A 27,533-nucleotide genomic window follows, 5' to 3' on the forward strand; every position below is an offset into this window, starting at 1 on the left:
AATGTGAAAAGATGATAGGATTGACTTGTTAAAAGTCTTGGTCTTGTTTCTCCATTTTCATACACATTTTTTAAACATCTCTCTCCCCTTTTTATTTGATTTAATAGATCTGGGTTTTTAATTTCTTCATGTTCCAGCTCTGCAAAACAAAGAAAGGTACTTGAATGTATACATACAATATTTATATGAATCTGTGTGTATACCTACTCTAATCATTTGGCTTGTTTCATTTATTGTGGCAATCAATTTCTGGGCCTTTCTATTGTATTCAACAAAATCTTGAATTTTCATTTTCAAGTTTTGAGCTTTTCTATTGTTTTGTATAGTTTGAGCTACTATGTGCCCATCATTTTGTTCTTTTTGAACATTGAAGTTAAAAAGGTGATTTTTTGACAGCTGGGTTCTTGTAATTTTATTGTTGTGTGAAGTTTGTGTTTTTCATGTATTGGATGTTAAGTATTATTATTGGATTGGTGAGTGATGATTAGAATTCATGGTCTTGGTAACTAGGCTAATAAGTATGAGTGAATTTTCTGCTTGTGGTGTTATAATTTGACTTAATTTTATGTAACAAATTAAGTGTTTTTTTTATTGAGTTTAGATTACTGGTAATGCAAGTTCTTGATGATGGTGTTAGCCCTCGAGAAATCGGTTTCAAAATTTACCTGTATGTGTGTGGTCACTATTCTCAGCGAGCATAGTTTGTGGTTCCTCTGGCATTGTTTTTTATCACGAAGTAGTTAATTGGCGATGACTTGTATCACAAAGTTAAAATTTTCCCTTTTCTTGTTGCTTCTTGTACCACAGGGCATCTTTTGTTCAGGGTTTAAGATATATTACTTGCTGTATTTTAGGAGTAGCTCCTTGCATTACATTGGGAGAGGATCATGTGCTTTTATATAAATCTCAAAGTTATGGTGTGAAATGCATCAACTTAGTGATGATGGGACAAACTATGATTTGTCGAACCAACTATTATCTGCCGCACAACATAGAATATCTATCTCAATGCCTTACACTATTAGCTCTGTGAAGAAGAACAATGATGCGGGTAACAACTCTGACTTTCTAAGCAGGTAAGTCAGGAGCATCTTTACTATATATGTATATATATTCATACATACATACATATACCTCACAAGTCTCAAGAATTATTTAGGAAGAATTTTTATGCGGTGCAGGCATAATTCTAATGAAAGTTCCAATTTGAAGAATTTAGACGAAAATGACAATCCTAGCCATTTCCAAGACCAGGAGTTTATGGTACAAATAATAGATTATTGTATGGGATTCCAAGTTCTTACTTATTCAGAGTGGTATTTGTTGCCATAATGCCATTTGCTGATGAAGTTTTTGATAGGAACTTTATTTACGGGTCCAAGCGCAAAAGAACGAAATAATTTCTCTTCGGGAGCGGATTGCTGGTGCCAGTGTTAAGGTATGCCAGTATGCAGATGATTCTTTGTATGGTGTAGATGCATTCTACATATTACAGTCTTCTCTCTTCTCCATATTTCCTATGAAAGCAAATTGCCCTTTCTTTTCAGGATTTGCAGTTATTGAATGAGAAGTATACACTGGAAAGAAAAGTTGCAGACATGCGAATGGTTTGTAAATGCTTGTAAAGAAAGATTCTTCCTTTGTCATTCTCATTTTTAAAAAAGGTGGATTTCTAAAGGAAATATTGGTTTGGCTACAGACTCTAGATGAGAAGCAAAATGAGATTGTAAGCATTGCCGGTGAAGAAATAGCTCGCAGAAAAGGTGATCTGGAAAACAATCTAAATTTAATTCATGAATTGAAGGTGAACCGTAAGCTCCTCCCTGTTTTTAATTTTTTATTTTACATGAAGTAAAGAAAAAAGAAAAGAAAAATGGTATATATTGGTTTTTGCAAAATACCAGAATCTGTACTTTAAAACTCTTTCCGTCCACCAAAGAGTGGCTTGTGTACTTTTCAAGCAAATAAGGAATGTGGTATTACTTGATATTGAGTCAAAAAAAAATCGTATTAGATTTGCCACATATATGGCTTTGCTACTATATTACTTGCATGTTTTTTTTATAATCATTCACTGGAACTAAGCGCTCATCTTTTTTTTTTTTTTTTGTTGCGGTGTATAGCTATAACTTACACTTCTACATTCTTAATTTTACTTCTGTACCAGGAAACAGAAGCTGAGAGGTATATATTTGTGTCATCCATAGTTGCTCTATTAGCGGAGTATGGCATCTCGCCTCGTGTTATTAATGCTTCTACTCTTTCGTACAATGTAAAGGTAACAAACGTCAAATGTTCCCTCTTCCCTGTAGTAAATGTCAATATGCATTAGGAGTTGAGCTAGGTTTGTCTTTGACAGTTGCAAGATATCAGACATGTTTTACAAGTTTGCATTTGTCTAAGAGATAGGTGCACTTCAATCTTATTTACATCATTTTACAGAATCGTGAATAACTGCAGCTACTTTAAATTTCATGTATACACTTCACAGATGACCTCAACCAATCTTTAACTATTGCTAAGCATCATTATTAATACATATTGCAGCATCTACATGATCAGCTGCAGTTGAAGATTAAAACTATGCAAGTAAGATTGTATTTTTGTTTTATCATTACTTATGCTAATATGAACTTATTGTTTTGATAATTCTTTGTCTTATTGTCTATATATATAGTGTTTCTTTATCTTGGATGATGTTTTGCTCTTTCACGCTGGCTCAAGTTTGTATTATAGTTGTCAAATTATGCATGTTTATTATATGTTTCCCCACCCCTTTTTTGTGCATGCACATTTTGCGTGTTACATGTTCACATAGGTAGAGATAGAGACAAACAATTTTTATGGTCTGTTTGGTTTCTGTGGTTATACTCGGGGCCAGCTAAACCTTAGAGCTTGACCGGGTATATTTTGTTTGATAGATTTTGTACCTCTGAATAAGACGCAGAGTCTCTGAGTCTGTTAAAGTTTCTACCCTCTAGCTGAATCAATACAGAGCACTTCTGATTGTTTTATTTTGTTTTTCTGGTTAATGATTCACCAGTTAGCACATTTCCATTCTTTTTAAAGTTCATTTTTTACTGTTTATCGCTTCTAAACCTATATCTTTGCACTTCTTAATTATGTCATACATCTAATTCTGAATTATTTTGATATGCGTGTAAAAAGTTCATAAACCAAGTTTTTTACTACAACGCTCAAAAGAATGTAATAAATTACCAATCAAACTTGAACCGGGGAACATAGACGTCGACTTAAGTCTATTAACAGATTGGAAATCCAGCATTAACCTTAATCAGTTGCCTAACTTATTTTGAAGTGATTAGAAATCACTGGAGGTTCAAATGCACTTGTAACAAATGATCATGAAATCTCAGCCAAAGGATCTCTACTAATCATATTTTGGTTGAGCGAAATTCAATATTAACGCTAGCAAATCCACTCATCTGGGTTTTTCCAGGCCACTGAGCCACTCAGTCGCTCGCAACAATTAGAAACCCTAAAATAAAGGTTGAAGAACAAGCATACAGGCTATGCAATTCATCAAACAAAAGCTTGATCAAGTCTCAAATTCAATTAGCTACTTCCCATTAATCTCAAACAATGATCAAGCTAACGCGTATAATTTAGACGAAGATAGGGAGAGAAAAGCGTGATTGAAATCAACAAAAGATAGATGCAAAATCATGAAAACTAGATTAATCACCAAATTCTCTCAGTCAACAAATGCACACAATCTGTTCTTAGTGAAGAACAAGAGAATTCGGAAAACAAAGAAACACGAGAAAATATAGTTTGAAACGGGGGAGGACAAACAGAAGCAGCAACACACAAAGAAATGCAGAGCATGAGATGAATATATCATTATAAAAGAAGGCTGAGAACGCAGAAACAAGATAGCAATAGTATTAATTTAAATGTAGACTTCCAGCGAACTGATGCCATTTTACTGTAAAGGTTAATAGGCAAAGGCAGAACGCTTACTTTTTCAGGCCTTTTATATCCGTCTTCCTCGACTAAAAAAAAAAAAGATCTGGCAAGGATTAGGATAATTAACTCTATTTATCAGGTGTTTGCAAATTTAATTTTGTTCCGAAACTCTAAATATTGAAAATCTTTAATGGTGCTATAGGCAACTTGGTGATTTGTTCTTCCTCCCTCTTAAATTAGAGCTATGTAAGTTTATATTTTATTTAATTTATTTTAGCAGAATCTACTTGCAAGAAGAGGATAATTAATTTAATAATTACAGAATTTCTGTGTAACAGGAAACATGAGTTTTGCAGATGAATTACTTTCATTAAGGGCAAAACATATAATTTTGGGAGGAGAGTCAGGAGACTTAAGACTTTAATAAAACCATTTATCTTTAATATATTGTGTATTAAGATATAGCGAGTGAAAATGAAATTAATGAAAACCTTAGGTCAGAGTCTGTGTTGTGATTTACCAAGTGTTGACTCAGAAAGCAAAAACAACTATTCAAGATATAATTTTGATAGGCAGGGATCTTATGACTCCGCAAATGGAAGTAAGGTTTTTGGTGAATTTTTTATCTGCTATAGTCTGTAGATATCAAAATATAGGATTATGTGACTTATGAGGATAAGTTAACATTGCTAGGTTTTTGAGAAGACTAGTATCCTTGATCTTTTGAATTGTATCTTTTCTACGGTTTTCTTTTGAAAACTTCTATAGTTTTCACAAGGAAGAACCTTTATAGCCTTTTCTTTGTTTCTCCATCTGAAACTTCCAAATTGATAGTCAGGCAGACTCTAATCTTTCCATATCACGTGCCTCTTTGTTAGTATCATCATTATTAGCAGTTTTTGTTCATGTTATATATGAAAATAAACATGTCAACTTCTTGTGTGTGTTTTCCTCTTGATGGGTTCACTATGTACTATTGTACTGGCAGAAGAATATCTTCCATTCTGGCAACAAGAATGAATGTTCTTTTCTGTGTGACCACTATCCTATTCCCTTACATGAGTCATCTTTCTGAAATTTGATGATGTTCTGCTTTATCTTCAGGCTAAAATCGGAAATTTATACTCCACAGTAGAGAAGCGTAAAGCTGTCGGTAATTCTGCCATCAGAGATATTCCTGGTTCTAGTCTGTTGACTAATCCATATGCACCGCCGGTAACATTGAAGTTCTTCAACTTTATTTCCGTATATCAATTCTACATATCTAAAAATCCATACGAACGATTGAATTGCTTATATTTATTCTGTTGCAGAGTCAGAGTGAATTTTCTTTCCATAATAATCCTATCAATGAACGACATATGGAACCAGTTTTTAGTATGTCAAGAAATGCGCACAACAACAATGATTCTGGTCAAATGACAAATTCAATACCTAAAGATCGGATGGTATCAAACTCTGATAGGTTAGACAGCAATTTTGATGTAATCTGATCTTGTTGCAACATAACATTTGCTTCTAGGATGTTTGCGTAACAAGTACATTAGATACTAACACTGATTTTGTGTGCGTGTGAGTGTTTTGTCCTGTGTCTTAATATCTGTATTAAGTTGCAACACATAAAATGTAGCTATGCAAGTGTGAAACTTGTCTGTTTTGATTTACTTATGCACAGAAATAGGAAATCACGAAGTCCTCTTTTATATATTAATTGGATGAATCTAATATGTGATGATTTATGCTCACTTCTTTTTCATTCAATGATTGATCCTATGTCTTCTGACAATTGAAACCCTGCTTCCTAACTAAATCTTTGATCACACTGTTCGAAAAGCTGCGTTATCTATCGCTTGTATTCTGTTGAAAGGATAGTGTTAACTCCTGAATCCATGTCTGAACGAGATTTTCTTAGAAGCTTTCATTAAAATATTATTAGTTAATCTGCCACCAATTAGTGGCAACAATATCTCTGATAAACAAAGAGCATGCATGTTTTACTTTTGCTTCTGCGTATTGGTATGTTGTGATTCCCATCAGTCACCAGGTATAAGAGTTTTTATTAAGCAGATTAAAGAAATGCCATTCATTGAAAACAATGGACCTTTATTTTTCTGTTTGTTAGAGCAAGTCCAATGGAGATGCTAAAAGTGGTGCTATATCTATAATATAGCACCTCCAGCAAAAAACCTCACTCCAATGGGATGCTAAACAATAAACATGGATGCAAAATAGCAAAATGCTATATTTGGTGCTAAATGTGGAACCAAGTATAGAAGTTGATATAATTGCCACATAAGCATGCAAGTGGGAAAATCAATATTTAAAGTAATGTTGACAAATAAAGTAGTGCATTTGAAGATTTTTTGAGTGAAATATAGCTATATTTAGATAATTTGGTGCTATTTTAAGACTATCATTGGAGTATAAGTTCTATTTTAACATCAAACATCACTTCTTGATTTCATAATATAGCAATAGCTATATGTATTTTCGCACCAGCATTGGACTTGCTCTTAAATGTATATATATAGGTTAAGGATGTTAATTTTGGTCATAAATCATAATAAATCAGCTCATAATACTAATAAATAATACTGGCAGAAGATTATATGTATAATGTCGAAGTGGGAAGTGCTAAAGTACATTTCATGGTTATGACAGTTTTTTATAAGAATACAGTTGAGGAGAAGTGCTCTAACCATTTGTACAGAGAGACGTCAAACACGTTGTCATCGCCCTCCTTATATCTGAAAGCAACACAATGTAGCAGGCCTGATAGCTTCCTTAAAAATCTTCCTCTTAGTCTCAATAGTACCTTCTTGTCACACGAAACTCTGTAGCAACCCTTCATTTCTGGCGTCCTGCTTTTGTACAGTGCTTGACCTTGTCCCAAATTTCCCCTCATGGATAATGAAGTCTAAACACTTGAATTCATCCTTCCGAGCTACATTTTGCTCCTCAAGACAAACATGTTCTCCCCCTTTATTGTAAAGGTGACATTGCTTCTCCTTAATGCCAATTAAGTTCTGGTCGAATCACTATTACTTTACCTAGCATAAGTTGCAATTTATTTTGTTCTATGTGTGGCAATGTAATATATCTCCATAGTTTGCAATGTAACTGAAGTTACTTAGTAATCAGATTAGGCTAGCAAGGTTAAGTGTCTACTTGCTCTATGGTAGGACTCAGTTTAAACTCTATAGCAACGTCTTTTATGATAAGTAAAGGTAATGGTACATACGTCAAGATCTGCACCTGTCTTTTCTGAAGTGGGGCATTGTGTACTGGGTACAACCTCTGTAACAGCCTTGTGCACTTCGATGACCTTTAGTAATGAGATTAGGCTAGCGATTGTAATAATAAATCCTTATCAAGTTATATGGATTTTTATAATCAGCATCTGAATTATTTTTTTTTGGTGAATTATTTAATACTAATGCCGTTTCTTAATATATGCACAAAGAAGTTGTCAACTTGACATTTGTCGGTCTACATGATCGAATCTTGATATTTGTCTTTGCTATTAAAGGATAATTTGGTAAAAACAAATTGCGTCTAGCAGCAATGTGCATAATTTACACCCAACAATTGTTGGGAAAAATTTGATCTAAAAATTGTGGGGTGATACATGTTCTTGACCCGTCGCTAATCTGAGCATTCTTATAGTTGATGCTTATGGTAGGTTTTGATATTGTTTAGGTATTCTTGGTTCCACATTCTTGTAATTTAGTTTTTCTTCAATCTTGTAACTTTTGTTCAGGGAGGTTGCACAAATCAGTCACAACAATTTTGTTGACAGAAGAGGAAATATGACATACGAAGAGAAGCCTGACCTCTCTAATCCTCTCCACAGGAATGATACTGATGTTGATTATGATTATGATTCAGAAGGTATAGGAACTGGCAGTGACTTTGTTGCTCAAGTTGCGTGATTAAAGCTTCTTCTTTTTTTAACTTGCTTTTGCACACATAAATATGGACATCCTTACTTTTGATGTGGTTTGTGCTGTTCAGAAGACGGACCTGGTATAGAAGGATTTCAAATTATTGGAGATGCTATACCAGGAAGTAAACTTTTAGGATGTGGTTATCCTGTGCGCGGAACTTCTCTCTGCATGTTTCAGGTGTCGAATAATTATATATCTTTACATCATTTGCAATTGTATTATCTACACAGCCTACTCTATAGTATTATCTTATATATTTCTTGATGAGTGTTTTCATTTGTGTCAGTGGGTTCGCCATAATCAAGATGGCACTCGACAATTCATTGAAGGCAAGTTTTGAAGCAACTTGGGTTTGCCATGTTGCTAGTGTTAATATAAAATATGTGTGCTGATGGCTTTTGAATTCACATCGGTTCTCGTCTTCTATTTTCGTGATTCAGGAGCCACCAATCCAGAATATACTATTACAGCTGATGATGTTGATAAACTTGTTGCTGTTGAGTGCATACCAATGAATGACCAAGGTCATCAGGTATACCACATCACTTATTCCAATTAGATGCTGTTTGTCTCTCTATGTGTCATGGTAACAATAATGTTATATATAAATGAAGAATAAAGCTTTCATCCAGGGCATATGTTGTTATTTTGTTCGAAACTTTATTATGAATGTCTGATCGCAAAAGACACCAATAGAGTCAAAGTATGACAAAGAATTAAGGAACCAGTTGTTCCACATGATATGTTAACACGTCACAAACTTTCTATATGAAATAAGAGAAACAAATTAATGACCACCGAACCTAGATACGTCATTTCCTTTAGATGAAATAACTCTCCTAGAAGTAGCTCTAATGAGCTCCGAAACGTTGAAGAAACAAAAATTCATGGTGTGTTTATGTAGTGTTTGTTGTAGTGATTTTATGTAAAGTTCGTTCTCAGGGAAGGACTGAATACAATATCAAATCAAGTATATTATTTCTTTCTATTTAGAAGTTTGGAGAATAAATTTTGGTTTTTACTATCAACTAAATTAAACTAATAAAGCAATTAAAAGTGTGAATTAACGATGATAAAAAGCAATCCAAGAATCAGGTTTCTTTGCTGGCTACAATGAATGTCAATCAATTGTGATATTCAAGTCTCTACTCTGCTAAAAACAATCCTTCTATTGATTATAATGTTCTCTCCCAAGATACAAAATAATACCTATAATTTAACCTTGAAGTCACTCCCATGATCAATCAAAACCAAATTACAAGCTATCACGAACCAAGGATTTTCTATTTCACAACTCGCCTAATAATATCCCGATTAATAAATCAAGTTATGTCTGTCATATCATGTACAAGAAATATAAATCCTCTCCCGATTCATTATAAATCCTACAGATACAATTACAGGTTCGCGACTCCTATAATTGTGTTAAGCGCTCAATGACAGATTAGCATACATAGAGAAACCACAATCTTAGATCAAACAAACCTATTAAGCCAACAAATACTCCCCAATCCTCGGATTAGAGGATTAGTTACCCATAACAATTAAATAAAACACGAATATATATATTACTGAAATCATGCCAAATGAGTACAAGAGTGAAGAAAATACAACTTGACGAAATCTCCGAACTTCGACTGAATCCCTTCAATCTTTGCTCAAGTTATCTCCCGAAGATTTCTCTCTATCTCCGTTTCTCAATACACAATGCTCAATATGTTTCTAATCATACAAAACCTAATAATAATAGTGTTTTTATGGTTTCCTTGAAAAACAAATATATTTTCCTAAAGCAATTTGGATTCTGAAAAGAAATTCGTAGGCTGACTTTCAGGCCTGATTCTGGGCTGATCCATTTGTCTTTAGAGAGCTGGGCCACTTTATACTTGTAGAAAAATCCAATATCTTCGCGTGGGCTGTTGAATCGCTTAATTCTGACGCCCGGAGCTCAAGTTATGGCCCAAACAAGATTTGATTCGCAGGTAGCCCATAAAGTCCGAATTTCCATCAAATAAAAGCCCAAATAAGCTAATTTCATCCAACTTAGGAATATTTATTTTCCTGCCATTAAACACTTAAAATCAATTAGTAATTACCCGATTATTTACAAAATACTACAATTATGAGAATAAAATCATATAAAAGCATATATAAATATATGCTCTATCAAATATCCCCACACTTAGTGTTTTGCACGTCCTCGGGCAAATAAAATAAACTTTAGCTAACATCTAATAGATATATACCACTTCCGTAGGTGATCACGGTTGCATTTGGCATATGCAACAAGCCCTTTAAACCCCTAGGCAGCCCTAGTGGACGAGTAAGGTCTCGTGAGGGTCTATAGTGAATGTACCCACAAAATTCATTTTTTTTCTTTGCCAAGTCTTAAGAATGCAACTAATATGAATGCAAACTAATGAATATGCATAGATTCCAATCATGAAATTATCAATCTTGTCAACATATAATCCTCAGAATATGCAACAATCAAGGATTTCATCTATCACACATATTAGTCATGCAACTTTTTCACTGCAAGTACGGAGTGCATCGTGTGTGCTCAACATGCTCTCTAATGAAACAAAATAGAGACCAACAAACTTCAACAGAATCTTAACCATGAGTCGTTAATCAGAATAATGCTTAAACACTTCGTTACATTAGAGTCAACTACAGCTTAGGGTCACCAAGGAACTTTCATGCCTCTCTTATATATGCTTTTTTTTTTTTCAATATCTATTATTTGGTGTGTACATGCTCGGTCTAAGGTCGGGACGCTCCTCAGGGTAAGTGAGTTACGACCACCATAAGACTTCGCCAACCAAATTGTTCACACATGCTTTAGGTGGCTTATTTGACCGTGCAATGGTTGAGATCCCTAAAGATTTATGCACTAATACCCATTTAGCGAGTGTTGGGTCAGCAATCCCAAACCATGAAAGGATTTAGGTTACTAGGCACAAAGTCCCCTCAGACTTAATTACTCGAGTATTAATGAGCCCAACCTAGTCAATTCTACCACCATTTTTTTTTTTTTTGAATACTTTATTGCTAATACATGTATCTTTTTTTTTTCTTTTTTTCTTTTAGAAAGGCATGTATATCCCAAAGCTCCCCCTCACTTAAGAATTATAGACTCCAAGCTGAAAAGGGAATAGTCCGAATTCTACGCCCGGCTCATAGCTAAGACTCAAGAAATAAGCTAGTCTAAATCTCGCCTCTAGAACAGTTATAGTGTAATTACAAGTTACCGCACAAGCAATTTCTAAGCATGCAAGACATCATATATGATCAAGATTACTAGCCAAGAAATTATGCAAATAAACTCATCATAGGAAATTGACTTGGTCGACAAACATTCATGGAATTGTGCAAATGCAAACTAAAAAGAAAATATAAAAAAAAATAAAAAAAACTAAATATGCATGCTAAATTAAATAACTATATGCTCTAATTTAAATGCAACTACCATGAATAGTCTAAATTTAAGACAAGGCAATATACAATTTTTTTGTTATTTTCTATATTTTTTTTTATATAAATATTATTCGTGAGATCACATCCCCACACTTAAATGGTTCATTGTCCTCAATGAATAATATATAATATAATAATATATAATATACTAATTATTTATACAAAGAAAAGAAGAAAACTCCCCTGAAAATAGCACGAAGTGTCTCGCCTCTGGCATCCCTTTGAGTGCCTTTAAAAATAAGTGAAAGAGGCTATGAACAGAGCTGCGAGTTTGGCCAAGTGGTTGGCATCTGTTCCTGTGACTTGGAGGTGCAGGGTTCAATTCATTTCTCCCGCGTCTATTTTTGAAGACAGGCCCAGGCTTGCAGCTCTTGACTGGAGTAGCAGTAATGGCAGCGCGCAACAATACGCTGAAACATTAGTGTTGGGCTGGGCCTTGGCGAACTGGGCTTTGACGGGCTGGGCCGCTGGCTGGACCGGTTGACTGCGGGCTGGGCCGGTTGATGGCCTTGCAGGCAGACACGCGCGAGCCAGCACAGAATAGTAGTGCGCTGTGCTTCTTCCAGACAGAAGCTAAATAGCCATGGGGAGATATTGTAGAGCTGCCAGCTCTAACCCTTCTGTCCGCGTATATCCGCGAGGAGGCAAATCAAGAGCCACGGCTCTGAAGCTGTCTGCCGAAGTAACAGCTGTGGCTCCAAAAGATAGCACTACAGCTCCATCCTGTGTCAGAAATTCTGCCTCGAAATTTTATTTTTCACATTCGAAACTCTTAGAAATTATTTATTTGTTCCTGAAACACTTCACAAAAATAATCAAGGCATCTTGAGGGAGAAAAAAAAAATGTATATATATATTCCTAACAAATTTACAAAAAATATATTATATAATATAATAACTTACAGAGATATTGGGTTGCCTCCCAAGAAGCGCTGTCGTTAACGTCATTTAGCCGGACGCCTGTTCTGGATCAACTTGTAGGATCAGTGAGAAGATAATGATCTCCTCCTTGTGACTCTTTCCCGATCAGATATGGCTTGAGGCGCTGACCATTTACCTTAAAAATTTCTGACCCCTCTCGAGTAATTGCCACAGTACCATATGGATACACTTTGACAATTTCAAAAGGTCCAGACCATCGTGACTTGAGTTTTCCAGGAAAAAGTTTAAGTCTTGAATTAAACAAAAGAACCTTCTGCCCGACTCCGAAATCTTTCTTTTGAATATGCTTGTCATGCCACAATTTGGTCTTTTCTTTATAACTTGCAGCACTTTCATAGGATTGGAGTCTCAATTCATCAAGTTCACTGAGTTGCATCAGTCTGTTTAGTCCCGCATCTTTCAACCCCATGTTCAAGAATCTAGTTGCCCAATATGCTTTATGCTCCAATTCTACAGGTAAATGACAAGCTTTTCCAAAAATCAACCTATAAGGAGACATTCCAATAGGTGTCTTGAAAGCTGTACGGTAGGCCCATAAAGCATCATCTAGCTTCCTCGACCAATCTTTTCTAGAGCTTGCCACTGTCTTCTCAAGAATTTGTTTCAGCTCTCGATTTGAAATCTCCACTTGCCCACTAGTTTGAGGGTGATAAGGTGTAGCAACTTTTTGAGTCACTCCATACTTTCTCAAAAGATCTTCAATTAATTTATTACAAAAATGAGACCCTCCATCATTGATAATAGCTCTGGGCACTCCAAATCTTGTGAAGACATGCTTTTGTAAGAACTTTTTCACCACTCTAGCATCATTGGTAGGACTAGCAATTGCTTCCACCCATTTCGAGACATAATCAACTCCCACCAGAATATACTTGTTCCCATAGGAAGATGGAAAGGGACCCATGAAATCTATCCCCCATACATCAAAAAGTTCAACCTCAAGAATCGACTGTAGAGGCATCTCATTCCGTCTCGATATGTTTCCTGTCCTTTGACATCTATCACAAGTGGAAACAAAATTTCTCGCGTCTTGATACATTGAAGGCCAATAGAATCCTGATTGCCAGATTTTTGCCACTGTTTTCATGCTGCTATTGTGCCCACCACACTCTAAAGCATGGCAATGTTTAAGGATATCAGGGATCTCCTCATGAGGAACACATCTTCTCATAATCCCATCAGCACATTCTTTATAGAGCAGAGGTTCTTCCCAGAAGTAATGTTTCACATCAGAAAGAAATTTTTTCTTTTGTTGATAGTTAAGTTCTGATGGCACAATACCTCTAACTATGTAATTGACAAAATCTGCATACCATGGTGTAGACATTGAGACAACCAAAAGTGCTTCTTCCGGAAATAGTTCATTAATAGGCATATTATCATCTACCACTCCATCACCTTGGTCCAATCTTGAAAGATGATCAGCTACTAGATTTTCAGAGCCTTTCTTGTCTCGAATTTCCAGATCAAATTCTTGAAGTAAGAGTATCCAACGGATCAGACGAGGTTTGGCATCCTTCTTTGACATCAAATAACGAATCGCAGCATGATCCGTATAAACAATCACTTTAGATCCCACAAGATAGGATCTAAATTTGTCAAAGGCAAAAACAACAGCAAGTAGCTCTTTCTCTGTAGTAGCATAGTTGATTTGTGCATTATCAAGTGTCTTGCTTGCATAATAAATCACGTGCATGCGCTTGTCCTTCTTTTGTCCTAGAACTGCACCAATAGCATAGTCACTAGCATCACACATAAGTTCAAAAGGCAAGCTCCAATCAGGCGCTGACATTATAGGTGCCGAAGTAAGCTCCTTCTTCAGCCTGTTAAAAGAAACAAGACAACTCTCATCAAAATCAAAAACACTATCTTTTTCAAGCAAATTACAAAGAGGGCGGGAAATTTTAGAAAAATCCTTGATAAAACGACGGTAAAAACCGGCATGCCCAAGAAAACTTCTAATCCCCTTCACAGAAGGTGGGGGTAATTTCTCAATCACTTCAATTTTTGCCCTGTCCACCTCAATGCCCTTACTAGAAATCTTGTGCCCAAGCACAATGCCTTCTTTTACCATGAAGTGGCACTTCTCCCAATTAAGAACAAGGTTAGTTTCTGCACATCTCTGCAACACTTGAGAAAGATTAGTCAAACAAGTATCAAAGGAAGAACCATATACAGTGAAGTCATCCATGAAGACTTCCATGGTTTTTCCTATAAAATCAGAGAAAATAGCCGTCATAAGTCGTTGAAACGTAGACGGGCCATTACACAAACCAAAGGGTAGCCTACGATAAGCAAATGTGCCATACGGACAAGTAAAGGTTGTCTTTTCTTGATCCTCAGGGGCAATAGGAATCTGAAAATACCCTGAGAAACCATCTAGAAAATTATAATACTCATTACCCGCAAGTCTTTCTAACATCTGATCAATAAATGGGAGTAGAAAATGATCCTTGCGAGTAGCATTATTTAATTTCCTATAATCAATACAGACTCTCCAACCTGTTACAGTTCTAGTGGGAATTAATTCATTCTTTTCATTTTTCACAACAGTCATCCCACCCTTCTTAGGCACAACATGAATAGGACTCACCCATTTACTATGTGGAACAGAGTATATAATACCCGCATCTAACAACTTAGTTATCTCCTTTTTTACCACATCTTGCAAGTTAGGATTTAATCTTCTTTGTCCTTCAATCACTGGTTTATGATTATCTTCTAAATCAATCCTATGCATGCAAAGAGCGGGGCTAATTCCCTTGATATCCTGAATTGTCCAACCTATTGATGATTTAAATTTTTTAAGCACATTTAACAATTTTTCAAGTTCATCATCATCAAGTAAAGAAGATACGACCACAGGATATGTCTCATTATCACCAAGAAAAGCATATTTTAGATTAGAAGGAAGAGGTTTGAGTTCTACCTGAGGTGCCTCTGAAATTGAAAATGCCATCTCAATCATTGGCATACCTGGTTTTTGCATTTCTAATGCAAGTTTGTCCTCACCTTCTTTGTCAGTTGGAGTTTGTACTTGGTCCTCCAAGTCTACATCACCATTCTTCACAATCTCATCAACTATGTCAACATTGAAACATGTAGCGTCAATTGAAGGCATCTTCAGTGCTTTGTTGAGATCGAACTCAACCTTTTCATCACCAACATTCAATGTGAGTTTCCCAGCTTTGACATCGATCGTGGTTCCAGCAGTAGCCAAAAATGGCCTTCCCAAGATTATGGGCATCTCCACATCTTCATCCATATCCAACACCACAAAATCACAAGGAATAAAGAATTTATCGACCTTGACAAGTACATCTTCTATGACTCCCAAAGGATGCTTGATTGTACGATCTGCCAACTGAAGTGAGATTCTTGTCTTCTTGAGCTCTCCAAGACCAAGCCTCTTGCAAATGGAGTATGGCATCAAACTTACACTAGCCCCCAAATCACATAAGGCTTTAATATTCTCCATCTTTCCAATAGTGCATGGCAAAGAGAAGCTTCCGGGATCTTTTAACTTTTGCGGAATTGATTTTTGAATGACTGCACTACACTCCGCATTGAGAGTAATGGTTTCCACATCTTCAAGTTTCCGCTTTCTAGACAACATCTCCTTCAAAAATTTGGCATATAATGGCATTTGTGCCAAGGCATCAGCAAAAGGAATATTTATATGCAATTGTCGAAAGGTTTGCAAGAATTTTTCATATTGTTTCTCCAACTTCTTGTTATGCAGCCTTTGTGGGAAAGGGATTGGAGGAACATATGGTTTCACTGGTACCTTTGGTGCAATTTCATCTTCTTTCTGCTCATCATTTTCCTTTTCTGAAACTTCAACCTCAGATTCAACTAGCTCGTCTTTCTTTGAAGGGGCCTTCTCATTACGTTTGACAGCCTCGACTTCGGGCAATTCTCTTCCATTCCTCAAAGTGATAGCCTTGCATTGCTCATTACCCTTCAAATCTGGTTGACTAGGTAGAGATCCTTGCTCACGAACACCAACCTTATTAGCAATTTGCCCAATTTGAACTTCCAACATCTTTTGTGATGAAGCCATCTGATCAAGCCTTGACTCCACTTTTTCAAATTTGGTCTCCATATTGGCAAAAGCTCCAGTCGTCCCTTGTATCATCTTACTGAGTGCAATTTCCCAATCAGCAGGTTCTTTCTTGTCCTTTGGTGGAGGTTGAAACTGTTGTTGATTTGGATACTGCTGACGTGGTTGGAAACCGGGAGGTTGCTGCTTCTGTGCTACATATGATGGATTAACAGCATGATTGTTGTTGTAAGAAAGATTGTTGTTGGGCCTCTGATTTGGATTGTAATAAGAATTATTCTGAACAGGCCATGATTGTCTTCCTTGGATGAAAGCTGCTTCCTCTGGAAATTGTTGTGCATGTAAGTACTGATCAGTACCAGGATCATTATACCCTTCCATTGGAGTAGAAATAGCATTGACATTTGCCCTTTGTCCACGAACCTCCTGAGTAAGAGCATCCAATTTTAGAGTGAGCAAGTTCATCATCTCAGTGTCTTGTGCTGATTTCACTGAGCTTGTACCACTAGGTGCCCAAGCATAGTTATTTGAGGCCAATTCCTCGAGAAGTGCCTTAGCTTGAGTAACAGGTGCTTTTTTAAAATTTCCTCCAGCTGCAACATCCAAACTCAGCCGAATATCAGAATTTAGAGCTCCATAGAAAGTACTCAGAACCATCCACTCTTCGTAACCATGATGTGGACATTTTCTCAACAATGCCTTATATCTCTCCCATGCTTGATACAAGCCTTCACCTGGTTGTGCTTTGAAAGTAAGAATAATTGCTCTCATTTGCTGAGTCTTGTCAGAAGGATAATATTTGGATAAGAACTCAGTAGAAAGATTATCCCAAGTAGCTAAAGTAGCATCTGAAAGCTGTTGAAACCATTCCAAAGCTTTTCCCTTTATAGAATAAGGGAACATGTGAAGACGAATTTGATCAACAGTAACCCCATTGATTCTGAAAGAACCACACATTTGCACGAAGCGCTCTAGATGTCGGTGTGGATCCTCTCTCTCAATGTCTCCTTCAAAAGCTGAATTGCTCACCATCTGAATAAGACTGGGATTGATGTTATATTGAGTTGCACCAATCGCAGGAGTCTTGTACATGCAATTAGCAGGATTAGGAGTCTCATGATCCTGAATGGATGACTCGTCAGGAACAATAACATGGAGATTTTCGTTTGCATTATTGTTATCAGTCATCTTGGCCTCCTCTTTCTTTTTCCTTGCTTCTTGCCTTCTAACTCGAAAAGTGCGCTCGATTTCCGGATCTGGTTCGAAATTTCCAACACTTTTCGATCTACGCATATATCAGGTGTACCTGAAACGAAACACCAATGAGATAGATCTTGGAAACAAATTTAATAAAATCTAAACAATAAGAAATAATTAACCTAAACTTAATATTGCTGCCTTCCCCGGCAGCGGCGCCAATTTGTTGTAGTGATTTTATGTAAAGTTCGTTCTCAGGGAAGGACTGAATACAATATCAAATCAAGTATATTATTTCTTTCTATTTAGAAGTTTGGAGAATAAATTTTGGTTTTTACTATCAACTAAATTAAACTAATAAAGCAATTAAAAGTGTGAATTAACGATGATAAAAAGCAATCCAAGAATCAGGTTTCTTTGCTGGCTACAATGAATGTCAATCAATTGTGATATTCAAGTCTCTACTCTGCTAAAAACAATCCTTCTATTGATTATAATGTTCTCTCCCAAGATACAAAATAATACCTATAATTTAACCTTGAAGTCACTCCCATGATCAATCAAAACCAAATTACAAGCTATCACGAACCAAGGATTTTCTATTTCACAACTCGCCTAATAATATCCCGATTAATAAATCAAGTTATGTCTGTCATATCATGTACAAGAAATATAAATCCTCTCCCGATTCATTATAAATCCTACAGATACAATTACAGGTTCGCGACTCCTATAATTGTGTTAAGCGCTCAATGACAGATTAGCATACATAGAGAAACCACAATCTTAGATCAAACAAACCTATTAAGCCAACAAATACTCCCCAATCCTCGGATTAGAGGATTAGTTACCCATAACAATTAAATAAAACACGAATATATATATTACTGAAATCATGCCAAATGAGTACAAGAGTGAAGAAAATACAACTTGACGAAATCTCTCGAACTTCGACTGAATCCCTTCAATCTTTGCTCAAGTTATCTCCCGAAGATTTCTCTCTATCTCCGTTTCTCAATACACAATGCTCAATATGTTTCTAATCATACAAAACCTAATAATAATAGTGTTTTTATGGTTTCCTTGAAAAACAAATATATTTTCCTAAAGCAATTTGGATTCTGAAAAGAAATTCGTAGGCTGACTTTCAGGCCTGATTCTGGGCTGATCCATTTGTCTTTAGAGAGCTGGGCCACTTTATACTTGTAGAAAAATCCAATATCTTCGCGTGGGCTGTTGAATCGCTTAATTCTGACGCCCGGAGCTCAAGTTATGGCCCAAACAAGATTTGATTCGCAGGTAGCCCATAAAGTCCGAATTTCCATCAAATAAAAGCCCAAATAAGCTAATTTCATCCAACTTAGGAATATTTATTTTCCTGCCATTAAACACTTAAAATCAATTAGTAATTACCCGATTATTTACAAAATACTACAATTATGAGAATAAAATCATATAAAAGCATATATAAATATATGCTCTATCAGTGTTGCTGGGTATCCTTATAATCTATACAAATTACAAGATATAGAGCACTAAAACAATTTCAGAATGAGAAGATTAAACGATTATTTGATGTCAGTTTGGGATTATTGTAACATTTCAGCAAACTTGTCATATTATAATTAATCCACCGTGATGAAATAAATTTCTCCAACAATTCTCACATGGCGAACCATTTCTTAACTGACTTCATTCAACATTATGATGGAGGAGAATGCTTAATGTAATAAACTGGTCCTTGCAAAAAAAAATTTAGTTGAGATTTTTACCTTCCCTAAGGTGCTCAGATTATTTCATTCCTTTATATTTGGAATCACGTGTCTTACAAATTATATGTTATTTTTGTGATATCTGAGTTATAATTAGTGCCTTGCAGTCAGTTCAACCAGTATTTAAGTCGAAGCTAGCATCTACCAAATCCTCAGGGCATTAATTTGTTACATGATTCCACGTCCAACTAGCTAAACATGTGTATAGGCTACGTCTTAATTTATAATGTATTTATTTCTGATATTTCTTAATGTGATAATTTATACCAGGGTGAAATAGTCAGGCTTTTTGCAAACGATCAAAACAAAATCACATGTGGTAAGTTCTCTTGACTTGATTTTTCTTAGTTGCTCCCCAATTTATTAGAGAACTAGAAAGATATGGACCCTTTATTCAATATATATGCAAGGGTTTGGATCAATTTACTCTGAATTGTCGAACCAATATCAGCTTTAGATGTAAGTTTATCAATTTAAAAAAATCAGTTTCTACCTAGCAGAAAAATAAGTGAGGCAATGATAAACATTCAATGCATAGTTATGAGATGTGTGTAATTATTTCTTTACAATAGTTATTAAGTGATGTATTTTTAAGTGTTAATGATGTATTATAATCATGCATTCAAGGAATGTCGGTGTATTTGAAAATTAATGGTTGAGTATTATTAAATTCAAATTCTCATGCTTCGATTTCGGGTTCATGTTTCAGATTTCGGATATATCCATATTCAATCTAAAAAAAATTTCGGTCCGATCTGAAATCCGTCGGATCTAGTTCGGGTTTTCATTTTTGGGTGTTTTTCGGGTTGGGATATGGATATATAATCCGGGTTTGGATTTGGATACTGCCATATCCGATGTGATTGCCATCCTTATATATAAGATCCAATGACATCAGATAATGTTCATATATCAAATACGCCACCCCAATTCTTTGCGGGTTAATTATTTGTTAGGAATTGGTCCTATAAACTCAGAGGATTCAATGGAGCCATTTGTGGACGGATGCTCTTATTATACTTGTCACCGTCTGTTAGTCTCATGTTAGTCGCATCTTGACGAAAGGACACTAAGTAGAATTCTAATTTATTTTAAAAAACAATTTTTGACCAAATTTACCGGATTTTTTGTTCAAAAAAAAAACCTGTGTTGGGACCAATAATTTTCCCTTTTTAGGATATAAACTACAAACGTTACAACTTACAACCTTAGATTGGTAGTCATCCAATGGTGCGTTGTATATATGGTGGTAGTATTATCGTGGTGAATTGTCTAGCTGACAATGGTGATTGATATTGGTAGTTGCTAATATATTTAGAGTCATTTGATTAAAACATACAGTCCTCTCTGATTGGTTTGTACTTTTTAGGATGATATTAGGGTGTAGTAGTAAATAAGTCTCATATAAACAATTAGTATTCTCATAATTTCCATCTCTATTCTTTATCTTGTGAAGTACTAAGTACTATTTCACAACACCTCAGATGAAATTTAATTCTTCTCTCTGCAGACCCAGAGATGCAGCAGGAGATTGACACATATATATCTGAAGGCGAAGCTGTATATAATGTGCAGTTATTGGTAAGTTTGAGCTTAATTTTCATCCCAGTATTCTCATTTCATGTGCATATAGTTATGCTTCACATAGTTTTCTTACATGCTACTTGTCGATATAAATGTTCTCCACTGGTTGAGCTCAATCTTTGTTTGAAGTCCATAAAAAACTCAACTAGCTGAAAAGTGAAATGTTCTGTCGTCAAGGCAAGGAATGGACAGCCAGTTTTAAGGGATATTGTCAAGTGGAGAAGAGTAGAATTTATCGATGTCAATATAGAATTAAAAATAATAATTCATCGGAAAACATGATGTCAATTACTTATGGTCTGATTAGGCAAGTGAAATGATTATTTTGGCCATCTGGTTAATATTTGCTGCCTGCTAGACCCCTTCATTGGTATTGGCGAAGGTGAAGTCTCCTATAAACTCTTCATGTAATATCTCATTGACAGTCAATTATCATTACAGATTGAATTATATAGCATTGAAGGGAATGTTATCAAAGAGACTCGCATGATTCGCAAAATTTGACTTTAACAACAATTGTGGATTACTAACAGAGCTTAAAATCACCTAAATTATATTGCCTTGGTGACCTCGGGTTGATTGTGTCTATGCTTTAGGAAGAGAGCAAAAACATGTTCATAGAGTCTTTTGGCATGTGATCAGATAATCTTTTTATAGGATAGGAAAGAAGTTGGCAATGCCATATGATTTAAAAACTTGAGATGACAGATTAAAGATCATAGGATTTGTCACAATCCTCTAATTATCTAGTTTCTGAAATTATTTGTTTTGAGAATGGTACACGTTGGCAAGAAAGGGAACACTTCAATTAATATATTGCAACAGTTGCCTCTTGTGTTCAAATTTGAACTAACATGTGGGCTATTTATTGACATTTTTTACCAGATGGAACCGTCAAAAGACTGGGAGCAGACAACCCTCATTTTGCAAAGAACAGGTTTCCAGATACAGATCAATAAAACACAGGACATAATGTCTGATAGTTTCTCGGTTGACTTTTCGGTATGTTACCCACTCTTGAAGTATCAACATTGTCAGCATGAACAGGGTCTGAAAGTGATCTGCAATTGTGAACTTCACTTTTTATAAAGACACTATACAATTAAGAAGAATTGCATGTCGAATTTGTTGATACATGTATTAGGTGTATATAAATTTAAACACCTCGAATTGCAGTAAAATGAGACATTTAATTAGTCAGCCCTTTGTCTCTATTGATTGAACTAATCCACCTAATGCACTAGATTTGTGGTGGTCGTCTCTTTTTTAAAGATAGCACATGAGACGTGACATAATGATAAGGAATGAAAGTGAAGATAGAAAAGAATTCATATATTTGTTTTTTTATAGTTTAATAATACGGTGTTCCATTGAACTTTTGCCTACATATATTTACTAGTTGTACGTAAGGTAGCCAGGCTGTATAGTTATTTAGATTTTCTATGACAAGTTCATATATATATTATGGATCATAACCAATTAGTTTAAAAAAAATTAGCGTTTCCGTTCCCTATATAAACATTGTAATCCCTGTATATTATTTTAGACTTGATTATTGAAATTATCGTGGAATAGTAAATTGAGTCCCTTTCGTGGGTTGCGATCCATAGTTTTTTCTCCTTTATTTGGGAAACCCTTGGGGTACTGGAATTTCTGTGGTTAATGCACCCAAGTTCATCATTTCATTTTTCTTCTTCTCTTTACAAGATGTGCTGCGTCACATAAGCTGTTCTTCAGTCTAATGAAGCTAGGTGTAGATTTAGAAAAGAAGAGAAATCACGGTCTCTTTTTTATGTTTAAGTTTAGATAGTATAGTTGAAAGACATGAACTAAATTTTAATGGATTTGAAACAAAAGTTTGATATAAGTTTTGAAATTGCAAAGTACTGAGGTGGTTTGATAAAGAGATGAGATTGGTATACAATTGTAATACCTTAAGTGTAATTTTTTTTCGAGTGATCATATTTGAAAGTAAAGTGTTGTAAGTAAATTCTGATGTGTTAACTTATAGAGCAATTGTAGACTATAAAACTGTAAACTTAACTATTATTATTTTAGAGGTATCTTATGTCAATTATTAGAAATCAGTCTAAGAAGCATCTTTCAAAAAAAAGTGGAAGTCTAAACTAGATGGAATATTTCTCTGGCTCACTATGCTTGAAGTTAAACGAGCACATCAATCTAATATGTTCTTTTAAGATTTTACTGTATTTTTAAGTTCAACTTACACTTCTTATTAATTTCTTATATACTTACAAGTTATAATCATTTTTATGCACAAAATTTGCTCGTTCTTTTTTATGCTCATGACAAAGACGAGAAAAACTTATCACACATTGTCTTTCATCAAGACTCTATGTTCACTAAGAAGTAAAATTTGTAGAACCACTTTAATTGATAGAGTGTAGTTGACTATGGGTTTTTGTGGAGTGTATTCATGCGGGACAAAGGTAGAAAAGAATAAAACATATCTCCAATCGGCAAAACACATAACAAAGTGGCAGACTTGTTATAAAATTCTCATCAAAATATATAATTCAACTCTAATTAATAACAATGCTTACAATTGTATATAATAGATAAAGTTTTACATGAGTAGACTAAATGAGCCTAGAAACTAGAAACCAGTCTCAAACCAATTTTTAATCACTGTTTTTAACTGCTAAAATTACTCGTTTGTATAACACAAATCAATATCTTATATATAAGATAGCTCTTATATAAAATAATTGGTCACCATCACCTTCCACCATGAATAGCCACCGCCGCTTGCCATCTTAACTTACCGCCACCAACGACTACCTACCACCATCACACCTCTACTCATCACATACTGCCATCATGGAACTCTTGCAACTACAATTCACCATCCCGGGCAATGCTATGCCTTTTCGGCCTGGTAGAGCTCTGATACCATACCATTTATGACATCTCAAGCCCGTAACTGAATGCATACCGGACCCAACAAACCACCATAGTTCAGTTCAAAAATGCTAGCAAATTGGTATAAACAGACGTGGGATGTTTTCTCTAATTATAAAGGGGTTGTTTCTAGTTTGTATTTTATAATTGGTTTCTGCTTGATCAGTGACCTATATAGATATTTTAATACTTGGTTAACAATTAAAATCCTAAAAAATTGTTTACTATTCCTAATTGATAACTACTACCTTGTAATTAGTGACTGCTATTTTAATAATAAAGGAAACAATAATCTAGGTTAATATTCTTCTACTACTAAATTAACTAAAACTAATTTTTCTTTACTAATTCATATAAAAAAATTGACAAACAAATTCCTCCGTACATATACAACCTAGGGCATTTATGTATCTCATACAACACCAAACTTGTTTAATAATTTGATTATAGACCAAATTTGCATACAAATAATATCTCTTTTGACTTATCTAACATTTTGTGTATAATTTGATGTGTCTTATAATGTTGGCAGATTAATATTCCGGCTGGGATGACATCACAATTTAACATAGGGTGTTCAGATGGCTCTTCCTACTCTTTTAATGCCAGCAGTATGCGGTAATATATCATATTTGTCATTATGTTAATTAGTTTCTAAAGATTGCGTGTCCTTTTGGGCAACACTATAATATGTTGTCGAAGAGAACTATTAACTACTCTTCTTCTTGAAAATTAATAGGAGCATATTACAACATAAGCTGTGCATAATTTTGTTTAGTATATGGGTTCCTACATAATATATTTATACGTTGGGGATTGGTGTGAACCTGTAAAACATTAAGTATTGTCCTACAATGGTACTTGAAAATGGCAAGAATTAGAGCGGGCAATCGTGTTGTGTCACTTTCGTGTTTCGTGTACTTGAAGGTGAAACCCGTATCCGATCCGAAACGTTTCGTGTACATTAAATTTAAAAATATTAATATAATTTAATTGAAAATTATGTTGAAACTATGTTTTTCTCATTTTCTGTATAGTTTTATTAAATATATATGAAATATTTATACAATTTCATTAATTTATTATAATACACACACACACATATTTATGTGTTATATATATATATATATATATATATTGTGTACTTTAATGTATTTTCGTGTACTTGAAGAGAAAACCCGTATGCGACACGTTATCGGTCGTGTACCTTCGTGTTCGTGTACTTTCGTGTTTCGCGTACCAAAAATTGATACCTAAACACGAAATTTACTTGTCATTTCATGTTGTGTTCACTTGTCGTGTACCAAATTGCCCGCTCTAGCGAGAATATACGACAAAAATATAAAAGATCCAAACTGCAAATTTTTTGCTCATCCAGTATGCGGTAATATTTTTCCAGGAGCATGTCGTAAAGGTCCTAACTCCTGAATGTACAGTATACAAAAAAATGAAATAGAGATCAGCTACTTGTGAATCTTCTAAAGATTTAGGCAGTGTGATATCCTAATGATCATTCCGCCACAGTGAACAATTGTCAAGGCCCAAGGGTGAAATAATTATATGGAAGCAGAGGCAGATTTTGGCAAAAACCAGTGAAATTAGGAGGGCACAACATAATACTAAAACTATGAAGATCCCAGGAAAAATAAAGTTGATAGTATAATTGTGGTTACAGGGTAGTTTTTGCATGTGATGGGCTAGTGATATCTATCGACTTCAATAGTGCTAAATTTGCATGCATATATACTACAGTGTCTTTTGAACAAGCAATTTTCCTAATACTGTGCTTCTACTTATCTATTGTAGAATGCGTGACATTATCGTTTTGACCATGAGGATGTTTCAAAACAAGGTATTTTATCTGCAAGATATCGTAAATGATATAATTAATTATATAAGGGACCTTGATGAATTGCAGTTACTTTGTGGACATGGATCATCATATCTTTTATCTTTACATCTGTTTGTCTTGCAGATTTTTCTCCAAAACTTTTTCTTTGATATATGTGTTAACCTTGAAACCTTTTAATGAATATATTTTTTACATTTCTAGTCTTATCTATTTCTTTCTCTTTTCTATATCTAGAAGTAAACAATGTCAGTGATATTCGTTCGAAACTGTATCTTGGTGGTGTTCGTTCCTTGAAATTACATCCCATATGATATATCTGCATGTCTTAAGTACCTCTTCATATGTTTCTTTCAATCATACATGTGCTTTCTTGAATGCATGTATCATCTTCAAATGCAACATCTTCACGCTTTAAATGATTGCTCATGGCTATTTCAGTCCTATATAAAACATCTGAACTAATTTTGTTTTAATTTGTATGAAAAAATGGCACTTCCTTGGCAATTTGTCGGATATATACAAAAAAAATTTGTGTACTTCAGATATGTGAAAACTGTCCTGGCTAGGAACCCTTTTCTAGTTTGGAATCAGAAAAAAATATCTACAGCTCTTAACAATGAACTTGTCTCCTGAACAACAAATGTTGATTTAAATTCATTGTCTGTACAATTAGATATTAGTTTGAATTAGCGTAATAAGCGACATTGAAGGGGCAGATTTATCCACTTTCTTAAGGCACAAAATAATTTTTAGGAGGTCACTTCTGTACTACATTTTTGTAAAGGCACCCTAGTATGTTTATAAACAGTTTTAAAGAATCAAAAATTGTGGGCTTGCGCCTGCCCTCTCCTACTCGTCCGTCGTTCCTCATCCCCTGGCTAAATATGATATTCTGATCATTTGTTCTTGTCTGGCAACGATTACTAATGTTAAGATTAGGAGAATTTATTCTTCAAACTAGGATAAGAAAAATAGACTAGGTAATGTCCTGTTTCTATATTTGTAATTTTGTATGGCAGCCACAAGTCTTAAGTAGACTTAGAGCAAGTCCAATGCAATGCTAAAGGAGAAGCTATTTCTGTAATATTGCATCGACTGTAGAACATGGCACTCCAATGCAATGCTTAAGAAGGTGCTAAAATAGATAAATGTTATACTTGGTACAGGACCGAGTACAGATGTAGCTATAATTGCAGGCATGCCAGTAGGAAATTGGAGGGAAATAAATATAAAAAACATGTTTAATTTAGTTTTTTGTGCTTGTGATTCATTATACTGCATTCTTCTATTTTAAAACCGAGCATTAAATCTATTTTAGCAAGAATTACTTTTTGGTTTTATATTATAGCAATAGCTACGTCTATTTTAACATTAGCATTGGATTTTCTCTAAAATAGCTTACTACTTTGTGCAGGCTTTGGATGAGAAGCGCAAAGGGAGATCTTAAATTTTGTTTTTTGTCGCTGATATATTAAAGAATAGGAATTAGATATATTCTTTATTAGGTAGAGGAATAAAATTAATGAGTTTTTGTCATCATTGGTGGTCTTGGTCTCTGTTGTTGTAATGTGAAGTCGAAGAGAGTTTTGAGAGGAAATGTGTATAATTTGTATTACTAGACTATAGTTTAGCATGATTGTTATATTCTATATTTATGAGAAGGTGCAAAATTTATTTCTTTCTTTTGCAAGCTTGGACACTCTTTCTGTATTAAAAAAAGATGGACTAAATAAGTCAAAGATGTGTGTATTCAATTGGTATTTTAATGGATTATATATGATGTATAGATCTTAATGGATTCTATCAGTTTTTGATTATACGCGGATTCTACATAAAATGTCGTA

The 27,533-nt window shown here is 34.8% G+C and overlaps 1 protein-coding gene and 1 pseudogene across 6 annotated transcripts; both read left to right on the forward strand.

Annotated features, from left to right (window-relative positions):
• Positions 1–27,371, forward strand: LOC108202820 (uncharacterized). 6 transcript variants are annotated; one of them, XM_017371364.2, is made up of 20 exons: positions 1–156; positions 808–1,076; positions 1,182–1,263; positions 1,361–1,438; positions 1,548–1,607; positions 1,700–1,804; positions 2,168–2,278; positions 2,548–2,589; positions 5,035–5,145; positions 5,244–5,395; positions 7,691–7,821; positions 7,945–8,054; positions 8,164–8,206; positions 8,318–8,409; positions 19,602–19,650; positions 20,842–20,912; positions 21,801–21,917; positions 24,370–24,455; positions 25,644–25,689; positions 27,104–27,371. In XM_017371364.2, the coding sequence occupies exons 2-20, from the start codon at positions 925–927 to the stop codon at positions 27,134–27,136; spliced, it is 1,671 nt and encodes a 556-aa protein (XP_017226853.1). In that variant the 5' UTR covers positions 1–156; positions 808–924; the 3' UTR covers positions 27,137–27,371. The 6 variants fall into 6 exon arrangements, with proteins under 6 accessions (XP_017226853.1, XP_017226857.1, XP_017226855.1 ...); XM_017371368.2 differs by having other exon boundaries at positions 18–156; positions 7,948–8,054; XM_017371366.2 differs by having other exon boundaries at positions 18–156; positions 855–1,076.
• LOC135149817 (small nucleolar RNA R71) lies at positions 17,030–17,144 on the forward strand (annotated as a pseudogene).
• Positions 27,372–27,533: the final 162 nt, after the last annotated feature.

Source organism: Daucus carota, chromosome 9 (assembly GCF_001625215.2).
Source record: "Daucus carota subsp. sativus chromosome 9, DH1 v3.0, whole genome shotgun sequence".
Lineage (NCBI taxonomy): Eukaryota > Viridiplantae > Streptophyta > Magnoliopsida > Apiales > Apiaceae > Daucus > Daucus carota.